Source organism: Nothoprocta perdicaria, unplaced genomic scaffold (assembly GCF_003342845.1).
Source record: "Nothoprocta perdicaria isolate Ctin4 unplaced genomic scaffold, notPer1 scaffold_124, whole genome shotgun sequence".
NCBI lineage: Eukaryota > Metazoa > Chordata > Aves > Tinamiformes > Tinamidae > Nothoprocta > Nothoprocta perdicaria.
This window is the reverse complement of record NW_020454361.1, coordinates 2,234,485-2,251,953: the sequence shown is the minus strand read 5'-3', so window position 1 is coordinate 2,251,953 and position 17,469 is coordinate 2,234,485. Positions and strand designations below refer to the sequence as shown.

Here is a 17,469-nt window from a genome sequence, read left to right as displayed (position 1 = left end):
GCGTGCGGGCGTGCGGGCGAGCGGCCGGGCAGTCCCGTTAGAAGCAGCGCGCAGCCACCCTCGCCGGCGCAGGAGGAGAGAGCGATCGTGCCTAGCCCGCCGGGAAGATGCCGAAGACGGTGGGTGCTCCGAGCCCTCGTGCTGCGGGGGTGGCAGCTCCTGGCCGCGCCCGAGCCGGGGACGTCGATGTGGCGCCCGGAGGCGCGGGCGGCTGGGGAGATGAGCGCCCAGCGCGGCGCGGCAGGGCCCGGCAGGCGCCGCTGGGCGCGGCGGGGCCCGTCCCGTTGGGGCCTAGGGGGTAGCGGCGAGGGCGCGCTCGGGCGGCCGCGGAGATGCGGCGGGCGGGGCGGAGAGCGGAGCTGCTCTCTCCTTCCCTCCCTCCATCTTGTGCTCCCGGCCCTGGTCGGCCGCTTCCTGTCGCGGCGCGATCCGCGCAGCCCGGGGGGGCGGCGGCCGGGCCGGTCCCGCTCCGGTTCGGGGGCGGTGGCCGGGCCCGGCCCGGCGGCGCTCGCTAGCGGCCCGGTTGTGCAACTCCACTCCAGAAGCTGCCGGTCCTTTCTAAAATGTCGTCGTTCTGCTCGGTGAGGAGTGTCTCCTTCCCCTCCTCACTCGTGGCCAGTGCTGCCTTCTGCCCACCTTGCCCAGGAGCTCCTGAACTCCGTGATGCACTCTGAGCTTGAAGAAGTGTTTTAAAAGCATATGGAATAAAGCTGTTTAGAACATGGTGGAAATTAATTAATTGTATGGCAACTTCTCCCGAGCTCTGTAAAGAGCATAGGTTTGGGGTTTTCGCAATTCAGAATAGTTAAGAGTTGCCAGGGAGCCTTGTCCCAGCTTGACTTGAAGTATTTCAAGAGAACTCAGTAGTTCAGAAAGCCTTGTCAAGCCTGTACTTGACCCTCCCTCTCCTAGCTGGAGTGTAATGACTAATAAGTACTTTAGTTCTTTTTCTTTTTTCTTTTTTTTTTTTTTTTCCCTCCCCATCTTAATCTGTCCAGGCTGGAATCGAAGAATTGGTTCTTGCCCTTCATTGATAAAACAGGAAGGAGCAGGCTGGAAGACAATTGAAAGCTGAAATGAATCCATCCTGATTTTTTTTTTCTGGATAGTTTAATTATACCACTTTACAATAGATAGTGCCTGACTGACTTCTGCTTTTCCGTTTGTCTTAAGCTAGGTTATTGTGTAACTTTGTGTGTTTTTAAAAACTCAACATCTTAAAGGATATTAACTCCACTCTTAAAGGCTAAGAAGACAGTATTTTCTGAAACTTTAAAAAGGTGTTCTTTTCAAACATTAGTAATGATCAGTGTATGATCAGTGTACAGTTACCTCTCACGCTCCTTGCAGAGTGGTTCTGCTTTCAGAGCTTGAGGAGATAAAGAAGTTGGAGGGCTTTACTGTGGTACTGTGGGTCTCATGCTCTGGAGCTACAGAAAGCTTTGGGGATGTCTCTGTCTCCCGCGGTATGGAGCTGCAGCCCTTCTCTTATAAAAGCCAGTAGCCTTCAGCTTCCTGCCTCATCTGCTCTAACTGCAAATTCAACTGAAATGTTTTAAATACTACTTCTTGAGCTGTGGTTTGGAGGAACAGGAAATGCTGGCATAACTGTATAATCAGTTCTCTATGTGAAAGAAACATGACCACTAGTGTGCTAGTTTAAGATTTGTTAATAGCTACTTAATTATCAGTAAAATACAAGTGACTTTCCTTAACCAGGGTCAAATATAGGTGAAACTTGAGTAGCCAGAGGTAGCTATGTGTGGGCTTCATCACAAAAATAAATCCATTGTGAAGAAGACAGATGGAGGAAATGTTCCAGAGACCAGTCCTGGCTGGGCGGGAAAAACATTTGTCTGAAGTGTTTGGTAGCTCTTATCTTTCATCTCTGCAGCATAGAGAGCATGCTGCTGTGGGTGCTGCTTGGTCTGAGCAGCAAAGCATCTTGACTTCTGAGTCACCGCCCTTCACTAAGCCAGGCTAAATGTTAACACATCTAGCTAGAGAGTACTGGTTTATTGCATGAGATTTTGTCAAAGCAGTACTATGCTTTGGTGTACTACTAATAGAAATCCAAGATTAACTCTGGTAATCTTTGAACTAGTGGCATGTGACTTGCTGCTGTGCAGCATGTTTCTGGATGCTGGAGTTTGTGTAGGAAGTCCATCATGAACAGGCCCGTGGACCCGTGTACTTTCTGCAGGACAGATCCCCCTAGGCTTCATTATCTAGGGTGCCGTTGTTGGTAAGCAGCCACTTCATATGGATAACTTTTTTTTTTTTTCCCCCTCCTCTCTCCTGGAATGCCTGCAATCTAAGCAGCTAAAGCACACGGGAAAGGCCATGCAATTGTCCCCCACCTCTCATCGTGCAGAGGGATGGAAGTTATCTTCAGTGCTAAGATGCTTCCTGTGAGCTCTTGCCAAACTTGGTGGAGTCTGTCTTCCCCAGAGAAGTCTCTTGCTTAGCCATGAGCAGGTTCAGCCTTACAAACTGCTGGTGAGTGCTCCTGTTGCCCTCAAGCCATTTTGGAGATGGCAGAGTAGAAAGCCCCGCTCTGTCACAAATCCCTGTAGAACTGAATGAGCTTCTGTGCTGTAGCTTGTCTGACCTTGTAGTTAATTGCCTGAGTTTATTGCTTCCACCTCACAAAAGCTGGTGGGAAGTGACCGCTTTATACCAATCATGTCTGTTTAATGAACTGATATTTTCTTGTATTTTTAGCTAGTAGAGAAAGCAGCCCTTCTCTATCAGGATTCACTGACTTTTGTGAGTATGTTGGCTTAATGGCTAAAGGGATGGCAATGTCCCTGAGCACTTGAAATGTGGGAATCTGATGCTTATGAAGTGTGCGTTCAGTTCTTAGATGCTCTACTGCTAGGGCTTGAGTAGTTCTGTTTTAGATGCTGTAGTTCTGACTCACTGTAGAGAAATGGATTTAATCAGATAATCTTTTGAATACAACAAGTTTCAAGTGAGGGCATAGTCAACTTTGGACACCCTGTATTAGCAGAATTGTTTCTCTAGATGTTCAATTTGGCAGTTTCCAGGTTTCTTGGGCAAAGTATTACTGCCGAAAAAATCAACTTTGAGAAATATGAGGTCTGCAGCAAAAATAAGTGAGGTTCACAGATCCCAACTCTTTAAAACTAGTTTATTTTTTTAATCTTTCTTCAAAGAGCTCGTGTGCAGTTTAAAGGGATGATCCTAGTTCCCAATGGGACTGCAATTACCTTGAAGTGTATCTTCCTCTGTTCTTAGGAACTTGTGAATCCTGATGGGAGAAGGTAACAGAGACCCAGGCAGGTACCCCAGAGGAACCCCTGGATAACTGTTCTTTTAATCTGTAGTAACTTGCTAGGAAAACCTGCAATAAGATGATAACAACGTAGCATTCTGATGAAATGTTCAGGAGATCTTCTTGTGGAATCTGTAAAGGACTTGGAAGATTGAGTGGACAGTCATGGGATCCATGACTTGTAAGTGATGGACTTAATTTTGATGTCTTGGATTTGGATCTTGTTGTGCTATGAAGGAACAGTAGAAGCATTCATGTTTTTTTTCCATCTCAGATGTTTTAAATGCTGTTTCTCTCTTCTTCAGCATAAGTGTGGCAGTCCTGACTGAATTTGTCTCAAACTAGCACTAGTTTCAGACATCAAAGCTTCTTTAACTTCCATTTCTTACTGAGTTGCAATAAAAAGGTATGATTCAAAGTGCTCAGAGTTTGTTTGATGAAGCCTGTTTTGCCCCACTCTGGGAATTTCTTTTGACTGTACTGCATAAGTGTCAGTCATCAGGACATGCTGAAAGTCCTATGCATCCTGCTAAACTGCTGGACTGGCATACAGTGAATAACTTTTTGCCTCACCTAGGATGTTTCAAACTAGGAAAGGCCTTTATGTGTTGGTCTGTATTGTACTCATGAGCTTGGTTCTTAGATGCTACAAGAATAACGGGATTCTAGCTCCTGTTTGGGCGAATCATAGTGACAGTGAGCAAAAACTGCTGCGTGGTATTCATGAATTTTCTTTGATGAACTTAAACCAGGAGTTAAAAGAACACCACTGGCAAACTTAGTGCTCACTTTTACACGAGGGTATGATACAATGTTTATTTTCAGGAGAAATATGCAGGAAAACTTCATAGGCATTTGTGAGCTTATTGAAGTAGCTGAGAAACAGATAAATCTGTTTCTGTTACTCTTTTAAACTACATAGTAATATCTAGTTTGACACCATAGGCACTCACTTAAGGTAGGTTTAGAGTCAAATCAGCCAAATCAGTACATGTTCATATTTAAAAACACATGCAGTCAGATGACCCTTCTTACAAGTGTAATGCAGAAGCTGATCTGCTGTCAAGAGCAACACTTCTAGCTTAGGAGCAGTCGTGAGGTCTGTCCTGGTTCTTGAGGATGTTTTTTGGTCAGCTGTGCATAGAGGGGAAAAAGCTCTCTGCAGTAACCAGAAAAGTTGCCGTACCAGCAATAAACTCAAAATGCTAGCACTGTAGGATTGCCTACAACTTTTAACACTTGAAGCAAACGCATAGTTTAGGGTTTGTGGTAGGTTTGAAAGATTCAAGCAAAATTCTTTACTTCATAAACAAGTCTTCCATTTAATGCATGAACCTCACCTGAAGTGAGTTGGCAGTCACAATCCTGTTCTCCAAATTCTTAACATGACAGGTTATTAGGGGTAAGAGGATTTTTCATGTTGGGGGTTCCATGAAATCTAATATGTTGAGTTTTCATTTTTTGACTTCTAGATTTGCTGCTGGAGGCAGATGAGCTAGCTTGATGGGTTGTGCATAGTAAGGAAATCCTGAGGAAAGCTTTACATCTCCCACTTCTACTGCTGTGGGGAAACAGCCTGATTTCTGGGACTGGTCATCACTTATTCCTTGAAAATGCCGTGTTCCTTATTGATGCCAGGTAGATCTGTCTTTGAATCTACAAGGATTGTCGTGTTCTCCTTGTGGTGACTCACTCTGCCTCCTCTAATAGAAGCTTGGTTGCACTACTTGCTGCTCTAGCCAGAATGCTTCAGAAGATGCCTTAATATGGACTCCCTTTGGTGGCAGGAAATGGCATTGCTGCCTCTGGAGACAGCCCTCTTGTTTTGTGGGTAATGTCTGGCATGGAGTGAAATCCTCCTGTGCAGGGAGCTCTGAAGTCCCTAGGTAGCCACATGCATGGCAGCTGATGAACTGAAGTCTGGTGACTCAAAGACCTTCTGTCCTGGCTTGCTGTGGCACTGGTGGCAGGGGACATGGGATGATGGGGCAGGACAGGACCCTTCTTGAGCTGCCAGACTCTGTGAATCTTCCCAGACAGACTGCCGCTATTTGGACTGTCTGACACAGCTCGCAGAGATTTGCTGGGGAGAGGTAGCGCTGGCCCAGCTCCAACTTCTAAAGGAAACTGACTAAAAGCTTCCCCTGCTGATGACGTCACCTCCTGGACTCCTTCCTGGCTTAGTACAGCTCAACCTTATTTGGCTTTTTTCCCCTTCTTCTAAGCAGCAAGTGGCCTCCCTGAATTTGCTCAATAAAGCTGTTGTTATCTGTGCGTAATCACCACTCTGCGGACTGCAGAGGGGTCTGCCAGAAAAGGCATCTGAGAGCCCTGGGCGCTGCAGAGCTCCCCTTCTTTGTGTGCCTACACTGGAGATCAGCATTGCCCTCTGAGGAGTGCTCTGCTGCTGCAGATGCACTGTGATCCAAGAGAGGAAATCCCTCCCTACCCAGAAATAATCCAGGGCAATTAACTGATGTAAATGAAGAACACTAGCATGCAGCCACTTAATTGCTTGTTTTCTTCCCTAGGGATGTTTGAGAACAGCAGAAGTTTGCATAGTGCAGCTATTAATGCTGCATCAAAGAAGTTTGTTTTTATCCATCTGAAACTTCTAAGGCAGACTCAAGTCCTCCAAGTTTGAGAAGCTTCCTTTTGGGGTAGACCTCTTCCTGGCACTTCCGTTACGGCTTTCTAGGTGCCGCAGTGAACTGTTCTGGAAGTTGTGGGCAAAACCCCACCCTTCCAGTTACAATAGCAAATGCGGATGCTTACCGCAGTGCTTGGTAGACTGTGTTGCAAATATTTGGCAGTGATGTAGGAAGAGACAGTCACTGGCAGCCTTGGCAGTGATAAAACTACAGCATGAGCTGCAGCTGTTTGCAGACTTAACTTGCAGAAGGTTGGGCCTTATATTTGAAAGAATTATAGGAGTAACAACTGGACACATGGTGATGTAATGCTGCTTCCTGCCTGAGCAGCTATGGAGTGATGTGTTCACTTTGTGAGCGTGCAAACCTCCAATGGAACAATGAAGTAGTCTGGAATTCCTGACCTGTGTATGGTAGCTTTTTCATCTTGTACTAAAATGCAGAGGAAACCCTCTTTAAAGGTGTTTTTTAAACTCACTGCACCCCCTCTGAAATTGCAGTTGACCTGAGGAGCCTGCTCTCCCCTCCCCAAAAAAAGGCGGGGGAGAGGAACAATGGAACAATATTCTGACCTTAGTTCCTTCCCAGGCTAAGAAATAATATCTGGCAATACTGAGCTTCTCTTCTGTGGGCTATTATTAGTTAACCAGTAACTACAGGCACAAGCATAGAGGTGCCTCTGAAGGAGGAAAGAATGAAAAAGCTCTGAATCTGGTCATACTCAGAGAAATGTGAGATTAGGCAAGGTCTGGAAGGGACACAGACTTGTTGCTCTGTGCAGGACCAGAAAGGGTCAGTAGGAAGATGACTGGTGTTAGTAAATCAGCATAGTGCGGGCAGGTTTTGTGCTCTCTTGCAAGTTTATGGAATTGTTGGTCATGCAAGAACACTGACTTCAGCAGAGCCATGGAGTATAAATGCTGGATAGCCCCAACTGGGCATGATGTCAGCATCAGGGGAACTTGCATGGAGCATTCTGCAGCTCTGCTACTGTGTACCTTCCTGTGTGCTACAGATATTTCCCTTTTAAGGGGAAAAAATGGATGATTTCCTGCAGCCAAGAGCCATTTTTATTGTCTGACTGTAGATCACTTTTTTTTTTTTCCTTCTTGGTAAACCCCTTTGATTCACAGCTTGCTTTCTCTCTAGACTGGGAGATGTATTTAAGGTGGGGAAGTGACTAAGCTGAGGAAAAATCTGCTCTTAGTCTGATCAATCGTTTAGTAACACCACCTAATAAATGTACTTGGTTTCATATGATATAGTCTAATAAAGTGTCAAATTGTGGACTAAATACCTCCTTAGTGTATCTTTTAAACTTTGAACTTGATTCACCAGTACAAATGCTGTGCTCGGTTACAGCACGAAAACTGAGATGCCAGACCAGTTGCTAGCATGAAGTGTCTCTTGAAGTTGAGGATGTGTTCACTCTCTGCTTCCTGGAAGGGTGACTTTTTTCATGTTTTTTCAAAGAATGATTAAGTGGATTTTTTTATTCACCTTGTGAATATGCTCTTACAGTGTAATGGGCTGAATATAAAACAATATATTAAGGTAATACAGTTTTGTGGGATTTTTTAAGTGTCTTGTCAGATTGACTGCTGGAATGTACATCAGGATTCTTGTTACTTCATTTTCTTTTTCTCTATTAAAATTCAGAACTTGGTTTCATTGTAAGAGGATCATAGCCCATAGAACTTGCACACTGATAGCAAATGACTCTGAAGGCACCTTCTGAGGAAGTAAGGCAGTTCACTTGCTGACAAATTCAAGCAACGTCAGATTGCTCAACGATGAAGTAATGATACAACAACCACACAACACTTGAGGATCCAGTACATCCTCTTGATGGAAAAATGGGTTATTTTGTTAGCATGACAACTTACTGTACAGCACTTTTTCTAGCTGGAAAAGATGGAGATGCATGGATTTGTGCATATGTGCTAAGAGCAAAGGGTTTACTTAATGGTTCAGTAAGCAAGTGCTTTGGTGAATGGTTGACCTGTTAGTACACAAGTAAGTAAAGGACAGAAGTCTGTGTATAGTCATCTTTAGAAACACTGCCGCATAAGCATGCAACCTTGCGGAAGTTGGCCAATGGGTATATGCAATAGAAGTAACTTTTAAGAACTGGTGGTTTAGATGCACTGCTAGCTTAAAAAAAGATCTTGAAACAGTGACCTGTGGTCAAAAAAAGAGTCAGCAAATCCAAAATTTTCACAAAAGCATGACAGTAAATTTGCATAACACTTATTGTGTGAAAGTATTCTAAACTGAGTTTGGAGTTGGAAGAAAACTTGTGTTCTTACCCCTTGTTTATTTTGAAGAAAGATTTACCTGCTCTGTCCTGCACGTTGCTGCACATTAGATTTTGGAAGCATTGATGTAGTTTTGGATTACCTCTTTTTTTGTGTGTGTATGTGTGACTTTTACCATGCTTTCATGTTGTATCTTGAATTAGCCGCTTTAAGGTTGTTAAAGTAGATTTTCTGAAGATGGAAACTCAAAACTTAAAGGTTTTTGGTGAACTTGGCTCCTCTAACTTCCTTAAAAGTAGATCAAATATTTTTCTGTCTTTGGATGGATAGGAGATTTTAACTTGAGAAACTTTATTCTGTGATTTAAAAAAAACTCAATTCAATTGTTTGTAATATGATTTTTATTTTTGTGTGGCCTCTGAAAGAAATGGAGTAGTATTTTTCCAAACCTCTAGTTAATTGATCACATTTATAGCTGACTACTAAAATAGATCTTCTGGTAATTGTATATGTCATGAAAGCAAAATTGCCCTAAAATGTACATTTGTTGAATAAATTTGCCTATATTGTAGCTTACAGCGCAGCTGAGACAATGGAATTCTGAAAATGTCCACAATAGCAATGTGTAAAATTGGGGCATGCATTTTTTTTTTTTTTTTTTTTTTTTTTTTTTTTTTTTTTTTTTTTTAAACTACAGTTGTTCTTACAGGGTGGCACCTGACACCCCTTCTGAAATAGACCCTGCTACATTGATATGTTCCACTGACTTTTATTTGATGGTGCCTATTAATGCAGACTACTTAGTATGTGTAATGAAGGGTAAACTAGAACAGCAAGACCTTTATAAGTGCCATGTGTTATGTACCAATTGTGCAGATAACTGTGCTCTACCTCTGAGTTAGAAGTTCCAAAGCTCAAGCATGGGTGGTTATATCATAGGAGCTTATAAAATAACCAGATATTGGCATAGATGCTAAGGAAACTTAAAACACATTTGAAAAGTATGCATTGAGAGTATGAGTATACTCTCAATATAATATCCATGGTATTGAGTAGATGAAGATAATACTAGCTGAGATGGGTAGAATCCAGTCTCTTCCTGTGTTTAGAGCTTCGGCTATTGCTCTCCTCCCTGAAACATCAGACCCGAGATCACCCCAAAACAGGAAAAAGTTTTCCTGTGTTTGATATGGAACTACTAGAGAGGGTCTAGAGAAGGGCAACAAAGATGATTAAGGGAATGGAACATCTGTCATAGGAAGAGAGACTGAGTTGGGCCTGTTTTCTCTGGAGAAGAGAAGATTGAGAGGGGATCTGATTAATATGTATAAGTACATGAACGGGAAGTGCAGGGAGGAAGGGGCCAAGCTCTTCTCAGTGGTGATCAGTGATAGGACAGGGGCAGTGGGTACAAGTTGAAACACAGGAAGTTCCATCTCCATATGAGGAAGAACTTCTTTTCGGTGAGGGTGACAGAGCCCTGGAACAGGCTGCCCAGGGAGGTTGTGGAGTCTCCTTCTCTGGAGGTCTTCCAAACCGGCCTGGATGCCACCCTGTGCCTCGGGCCCTGAGTGTCCCTGCTCGAGCAGGGGACTTGGACTAGGTGATCTCTAGAGGTCTCTTCCAACCTTAACCATTCTGTGAAAACATTTTGTTGAAATAACTGTCATTGCACTATCTGTGCCTTCCACCAAGAAACACTTGACAACTGAACTTGGCTGCATTAGTAAAATACAGAAAGCAGTTTAAGAATAGTAGAATGGTTATGTTCTAGGCAATATTCAATGTGCCCTGGTGAGCCAGAAGCTGCTGAATGAATGAACTGTATATTACACATGACTGCTCGTTTTGTGAACTGCCTCGGAGTGTGCCGTGAGTACCGTTACTAGCAATTGGGATAGTGTGAACAGAAATGGCTAATACATACTTCTGGTACCCAAAAGCTGTAATTCTGTGGTCAGGAAGCTGGTGCACTCTTGGATAGTCCTTATTCACCTCTAGAAGATATTATATCACTTAAACAAGAAAATACTTAAACAGACTGTAGCTGTGTGGTACTGCCCTGCTCTTGGGAGATGAACTGTAAAATGCTCCCTCCTGGAATATGGAGGCAGTGGGCTTTCCTTGTTGCTGTAATGTTAGTGTTTTACCCCTAAGGTGAGCAAAAAACCTCTCATCTGAACTTCATGCTCAAAAAAATCAATGTTTAGGGTTTTATGAAGTCATTTTTTTTTGTTTAAGAATAATGCTAAACTTCACTTTAGCTCATGGCGATCTGAATGAATACTTTACAGTCTTGGAAGCAATGATTACTAGAAAACCTCCACTATCTCATACTGAAGACTTGGAGTTTCTCTGTTTTTTGCATGCTACTGCATGCGGTATTACAGGCTATGTGAAATCTCTAGATGCTTTTATCTTCTGCACTGATGGGCAAAGTATATGCATAGGATGTTGTGGTAACAGTTATACATGCAGAAGTGAGTTAAAATTCACCTCCTCCCCATCTGTTTATTTTCATTATCTCGCCTGGTGGTTTCTTACCAGCATCTTGGGCTGAGTGCCAGCTGCAAGTTGCATTTTATGAAGCTTATGTTTTATTATTTGTGAATATCCTTTGACACACCAAGTGGTATAAGATGGAGATCCCTTTCAATTGAGGAGACATATTAGTGTTTTCAACTGTCAGACTATGTTGCTGTAGTGTCTGTCTTAAATGCATATGCCAAAAGACAGAGTAAACAGACTGAGTAGCTTCCAAATTGCACAAAGTTCAGAGCACTCAACTGCAGATGAGAAGTTCTGAACAGTTCTTATTTCAGCATCATACACAGGAAACACGATGTTATCGTAGTGATTGCTCTGGCAAATGCTAAATAATCAAGCATAAATCTGACTGGGGTCTGCTCTGTTTCCCCTTTGCTGCTGATTTTTGAATGAGTTTCTTATGTTGGGTTTTCAGCCTTGCTCCATGCCCCATGGTTTCCTCTCTTGTTAAGTCACTTGTCCATAAGGACAAATGCAGCTTATTCAGGGGTGACCAGACCGTCAAATTCCTGTTAGGTATTTTGGATTTAAAATTTCCTGAAATCTAAGTTTGCTTGTCAGCGGGCTGTTTTTCTGCAGTGTGAGGGAGGGATGTTTTACATTGTGCTTTTCCATGGATCTAGCTGTTGTATGCTATGATTACTCAATTCTTTCAAGTTACGACTATCCTCTTTTGTTGCCAAACACCTTGGTGGCAGGAAAGTTTGGATAGAAGAGTTGCAGTGAGATATATTTACAGTATTCTAATGAAAGCTTAATTTGACAGTGTTTGGAAGGCTTTAAAAATAATTCGGAGCTTAGAGGATTTGCAAGTCATGTAAAAAGTGATTTCACTGGTCTGCCATTCCCAGAGGGAGGACTGTTATGTGTGTTCAAGTGATTCAGTTTGGTTGCACCCAGAGCCATTTTACCCTTCTCCTCTTTATCACTGTACTAACGTCCTTGCGTCAGTGCGGTGAGTGGGACCAATAAGCTGATTCTGCTGGGAAGAATAACAGAAGAGTTGTTTCAACCCGATTCATTCTCTGTGTTGCGTGGGCCCATGGCTGCCAGCACCCTTCCGAAGGCAGGGGTGGGAAGGTCCAGCGTGGTGCAGACAGGCTCTGCCACAGCTTGTGGGGCTGCCCCCCTGCTGTGCTGGTACTGCTCTCCGGGCATCTCCTGCGGCATCTGGCCCTGTTCCCAAGCCTCCTGGCACAGGGGACTCTGCATATTCCTGTGCTGTGGTACACTCCTCTATTAGGAAAGCTGCTGGATCCGGTACTGGATCTAGAGAGAGCTTAAAATAAAGAAGGTACTTTGGCAATTGTAAGTAGGTCTCTTACAAAGCATGCATAGTCCCATTAGATCTATTTAAAGCCTAAAGTAGTTGGGTGGAGAGGGAAGAAAATGTGGGTGGGGAAACAAACTTGCAACTTAGGGGGCGGGAGGAAAAAGTAAAAAAAAAAAAAAGGAGATTTGAACGGTTTCAGGGAAATCCTGCGTTTTGGGGAACTACGACCTAAATAGAGGCAAAGAGGCTGCCACGCCCAAATGACACCCTGTGCTGAAAGGAAATTGCAGGATTTGTCTGGCACGCTGGAGATGATAAACCGAAAATGGCAGGATGAAGAAACACTCCATCCCTGCCTGCAGCAGAGCCTGAAGGGATGCAGAGCCTGATGCCAGCTTGGGCCATGGGCCAGCTCCTCCGTGACTGGCTCTGCCCTGGGCGTTTGCAGCCTGGTGCCGCACCCAGGCGCTGACTTGGCTGTCAGCAGTGAGCAGAGCTGTGCTCTGCAGCCCTTCTTGCCATCTGTGAGCTGAAGTGGCATCCAGCTGCTGTCTGAGGGACAGAAAATCAGACGCAGCAGATAGGCACCTTTCTGGCTTGTCCAATCATGCTGGCATCCCTTGGAAAGGCAGAATTGATTGTGGCCACTGTCTTCATCCCTTTTCCATGTGATGCCTGGTGCATGATGTGCACAGTTCCTGAGCCCATTTGGGTTCATATTTGCTTGCTCGAGTGCCCTTAAATCCAGAAGTTACCTTTTTAAAAGCCAATTCTAGTTTTAAGTGCATCTGGAGCTGTTCGCGTGTGGTTAGCTTGTAACTTGGGAGCCCCAGATGCTCACTGTGGTTGTGCTGCCCCCATGCAGGTCACACTTGGCTTGTTAACTCATGATGCTGCTTTTAAGCTGCTTACAGCAAAATACATGTTTGTAGCTTTAGCAGGCATCCACTGGATGCTAGATTTGGAGAGCTTCTGGGCCATTTGGAAAAGCATCTTTCCTGCTTAACCTCTCATCCGGTACCTTTACAGCCCATGCTGTAAGCCCATTTCCCAAAGCACTGGGAAATCCCCCAGCTTCAGGTGAAGTTGGGGAGGAGGAATGAGACAAAGTTGAGTTTAAGCTAAATGAAGGATCTTCATTTAGAACCCCTGAAACTGTTTGCAGTGCCAGGTGGTGGTGAGAAGTGTTTTGGCAGTTGAACTACAGCACTGATGTGCAGGCAGTGTTTGGAGGAGAGAGGGAGAGGAACCTCTTTGGTTGCAACCTGCGGTTAGCATTGCCTGGGAGGTGCCGGAATTTCAGATGCGCCCATGGCCCTCCTGACAGTCCTTAAGCTAAAGGCTTCAGTGAGGGTTTGGTCAGGCTTGAACTTGTGTGGTGTGGCTGTACCCTGCTGTTGAGCTTCAGGGTCTCTGGCAAATGTGCACTGCTTCTTCAAGGAAGAGCACCTTCTAATGGACGTGAAACAAATGGGTGTTAAAAAGTCTGAAAGCTGCCCAGAGTATAGAGCTTGAATGGTGATGATGGCATCTGGTGGGTTCTGCTTTGAGGTTTTGCTTCCTGATTAAAGTATTGTGGGGGAAAGAGCTATTTCTTTTTTCTTTTTTTTTTTTTTATGTACTTCCACATTTTGACTAATAAAAGGTGTTTGTTCTACATAGCCCAAATAATTCTGACAAAAATAGTTATTTGAAAGGTTCTTTTCAAGCTGACTCTAAAGAAATAGCAAATGACAGCATTAGGGTTTGGAACAGCTACAGGGAAGTTAAGGGAGGTGCATGAGGAATCTATTTATGAGAGAGGAAATGACAAAAATAGAGAAATTGACCAATTGCACAAGGCTGTGAATAACTTGTATAATAAGTAACTTGCAAATCTCTGGACTTGACTGTAAATCTGGGGATCCACCCATGGCTTCACTTGCCTTCCCAGTACTTCTATTTCAGCATTTCTTGTCACTCTGAAACTCGTCTGCCCTCCAAAGAGGGTGGCAATCTGATAGCAGCCACCCTGATGTTAAAACTGGTGCTGTTGGAGAACGTGGCCAGTTACTATCTGCTAGGTTGGAAAGGAAGCAATTACCTTTAAGTACTTTCAACTTGGAAACTTGTTGTTAATGATTTTAACTGTTGGAAGCCAACATATGTGTGGGAGGCAGGAAGGGAATTCCTTATCTACTTTATATATATTTATATAGATTTTTGAATGACTCTGTAGTAATACCCTTATAAAGCAGAACCTTTATTCCTGAAAAAGCTGCCCGAGACTCCAAATCTGGTCACTATAAATGACATGGATGATGTTTCCAGAGTTCTGAAAGTTTAAATTGTCTAACTCATGAAGAAGCACTCTTATAAGCCAGGCTTTTCATGGCTTTGTATTCTTGCAGTAATAGTATATACTTGCTGGTATTATTGGAATAAGACTCCTCTCTCCTGTCAAGATAGATCCTGGCTATGGAGGGAGTCATAACTTCTGACACCCTGTCTTGAGTACTATGAAAGCAGTGAGGTTCAGCTGTGCTCTTTTGCTCTGTAGGCCTTACCAGCAGGTCTCTACGAGGAAACTGGAGCATTCACAAGAGCATTCCTGTTCAACACAGTATGGAGGAATTATCCGTCAGTGAATGGAAAATATAAGCAAAGCAAACTTATTCCATAATGAGAAGATGAGAATAAGGCAGTTATGGTAAGGACTCAAATGCTAGAGTTGATGTGGTAAGATGTTACAGTAAGATAATACAGCTTGTTGATATGCTGTTTATAGAGCACTTAAACTAATCATTTATGGTAGGCTGGTGAGGAGATCCCTCATGAGAAAGAAGAACTGAATTGCAGAGTAACTTGCCCATGGCCCTGCTGCAAGCAGAGGTTGGTAGGAAAAAAAGGGTTTAAAGTCTGTGCCTGTTTCTGCCCTTCTAATAGGAGTGGTCACAGGCACTAGTAGCCCTTGCTGCAGCCCTGGAGTACAACTCAGGTTCATCTACAGGAACCCTTCCTCCAGTAGGAGGCTGTTGGTGCTGTTTGCTCCAAGCAGATCCTTTGGTGATTTGCCTCTTCACATAATCCTTTTTGCTTTTATTAACTTCTTGCTCTCAGTTCTAGAGTGCAGCTCATCTGCTCATGTTCCTTCCATGTTAACTCAAAAGAGTTCTTAACTCTGTAGAATGTGTAATTTCATAAACATCTGGTGTAGATGGTTATTGTTGGGTGTAAGCTAGAGGTCTTGCTCTTCATCTAGGAGAATGCACAGCTGTGGCAAGAACGATGTGCAAAAGATTTCTCAAGGGTATCTGGTCACTCCACCTGAATTGTAATTGGATGTGATATGTATCTTAATTGCACTGACTTTTGCCATATAAAAACAGCTGGTGGATATTTCCATGAACTACTGAAAGAAATGAAGGAAGCAAGGGGAATCGCTTTCTCGTATCGGGAGGAATGCACTTCTCAAAATCCTCCAGCCAAGTATCAACCAGAAGAGCGTCTTCACGAGGTGGTCAAGCAGTGGCATTGAGTAGGTAGTAAACATCATAAAAGCAGAAATTCTGCAGTTAAACTTGCAAAATTGCTTGCTAGTGTTTCTTGAATAAACTCTCCCAGAACTCTGTTTATTTGGGCAAGTTACTTGCCATTTTAACTGTAGCTTCCAAAATAGTGTTCTGTGGTAATAGCCAAACACATATACTAAAATCTGCTTCTTAGTTTGAACCTATTTAATAACTTGAATAAAATTTCTCTACTTTCCAAGCTCTGCATGGGACAGAGACACTTCTTCAGTTACCAAGTGTTGAAATAGGTGAGTTGCAGCTCAGCTCTAACAGTAATGGCCAAGCTGCTGTAACCAGCTCTCTCCTCCATCTGCTGATGATACTAAACCAGTGCCATGAAGGGGGGATTTGATCTAAGAAATGCACAGAAAGCTTCTGAAGGGGCAATACATGCCTCGGGGCCTCTGCTGAACTGAGATGAATGTTAGAGGCACACTGGTGTCACAGGCCATCTGGTTTCCTGCAGCCCGGCCCTCCCTCCTCCACCCTTTCTCATTTCAGCTTCTGTAAGCAGGGTCCTCAAAGCTTTGCATGTTCTTGGTTTTGAACACAGCGGCTGTGGCTCACTTCCTGTGACAGCTTTGTAACCTCACTGCTGTCATTCCTCTGGTTCTTCAGAACTGTGTGAAAGCTGCAGCTTCTTTCCCTGTGTATGGTCTTGCCTTGCTCAGGCTTGGACCAGCTCAGAGAGGGATGCAGGATAGAGCAGCAGGGGAACTGTGTCAAATGTGGCTCAGCAGTGGGCTTTGCCTCCAAACCTGTGCTCTTTGCAGGGAAGGAGTAAGACCTCTCTATGCAAAATCCAGTTGTATTTAGCCAGATCACCTTCGTGGCCTGTCTTGTCAGTGCTCCTGGGGACCCGGCTGCACAGCGAGGCGAGGAGAGACTGCAGTGCTGGGGTTGGTGTGTATTGATGAGGAATAGGATGCACCTCATTGCACTGTTAGTGACTTCAGAGCACCCTGGAGTTATCGGTGCTTGGGCCTTCTGAGATGTGAGCTTTTGGAGAAAGCTTTAGGTGCTTTCTCCTGCCTTTCAGTTTACTTACCTGTTGCCTTAGAATAAGAGAACGTACTTCTGCAAGTGGGTTTACTAATGCGCATGGTGTATGTAGGATAGAGCAGTATATTATATATGTGGCTGCAGGGGTCTGTCTATCAGTTGGTGACTGTACAGTCACATTAGATCATATTTGTGGCTTAGCTGGGGAGTGCTTTGACTGGCCATACTCTTGCTGTTTCTTCTCTAGGTCACTAAGCGGCATTAGGTACTTTCCAATGGAAACTGGAGGCTGGTGCTGGTTCCTCATCTCTTTGTGATACACAGTCCGTAGCATGCTGGGTCTATGACTTCTCCTAGTCTTTTGCAAGGGTGGTGATGGTGAGGATACCAGAGTGGGTCAGAAAAAACAGTTGCTGCTGAAGCTCCTAAGTGGAGCTTTTTTCTGTGATTCCAGACTGTTGCTGTTTATGTCTCTACATTTCTGTTAGTTTTGTAGCTGCAAATTCAAGTTTCCTTCAGCAAAGGCCTCTGTACAAAAAGCCTCAGACCTACCATTTCTTGCTGAGTCTAAGACTCTTATGGTTGGCACTTTCCTCGCCCAGTGACAGCCATGTGCCTCTTGGTTATATAAAATGGTCTTGCATTTACAGTGTTGGGATAACTTTTAAGTGGTGCTGGCACTGTAACCTGTAAGAAAGACCCTGAGCTACAAAGTCCCTTGGCAGTTCAGTATCTTAAGAAATTCGGTCATTGATCTATAGCAAATTGTCTTATGTTACCTCTAAAGACAGAGCAGGTGTGGAAAGTTGGGACATGTTTATAACTAGCATATTACTGAATGCCACTGTCAACTGAAAAATCTGTTTGTCAGAAATGAAGTTAAAAATAG

The 17,469-nt window shown here is 43.9% G+C and overlaps 1 protein-coding gene across 1 annotated transcript in view; it reads left to right on the top strand.

The window, feature by feature from the left end:
* The first annotated feature begins 42 nt into the window (after positions 1-42).
* Positions 43-17,469, top strand: part of MSN (moesin) — a 48,139-nt gene continuing 30,712 nt past the window's right edge. The window contains exon 1 of the mRNA XM_026054647.1: positions 43-119. Coding sequence (XP_025910432.1) covers positions 108-119 — 12 coding nt within the window. The 5' untranslated portion in view covers positions 43-107. The remainder of the gene's footprint in view (positions 120-17,469) is intronic.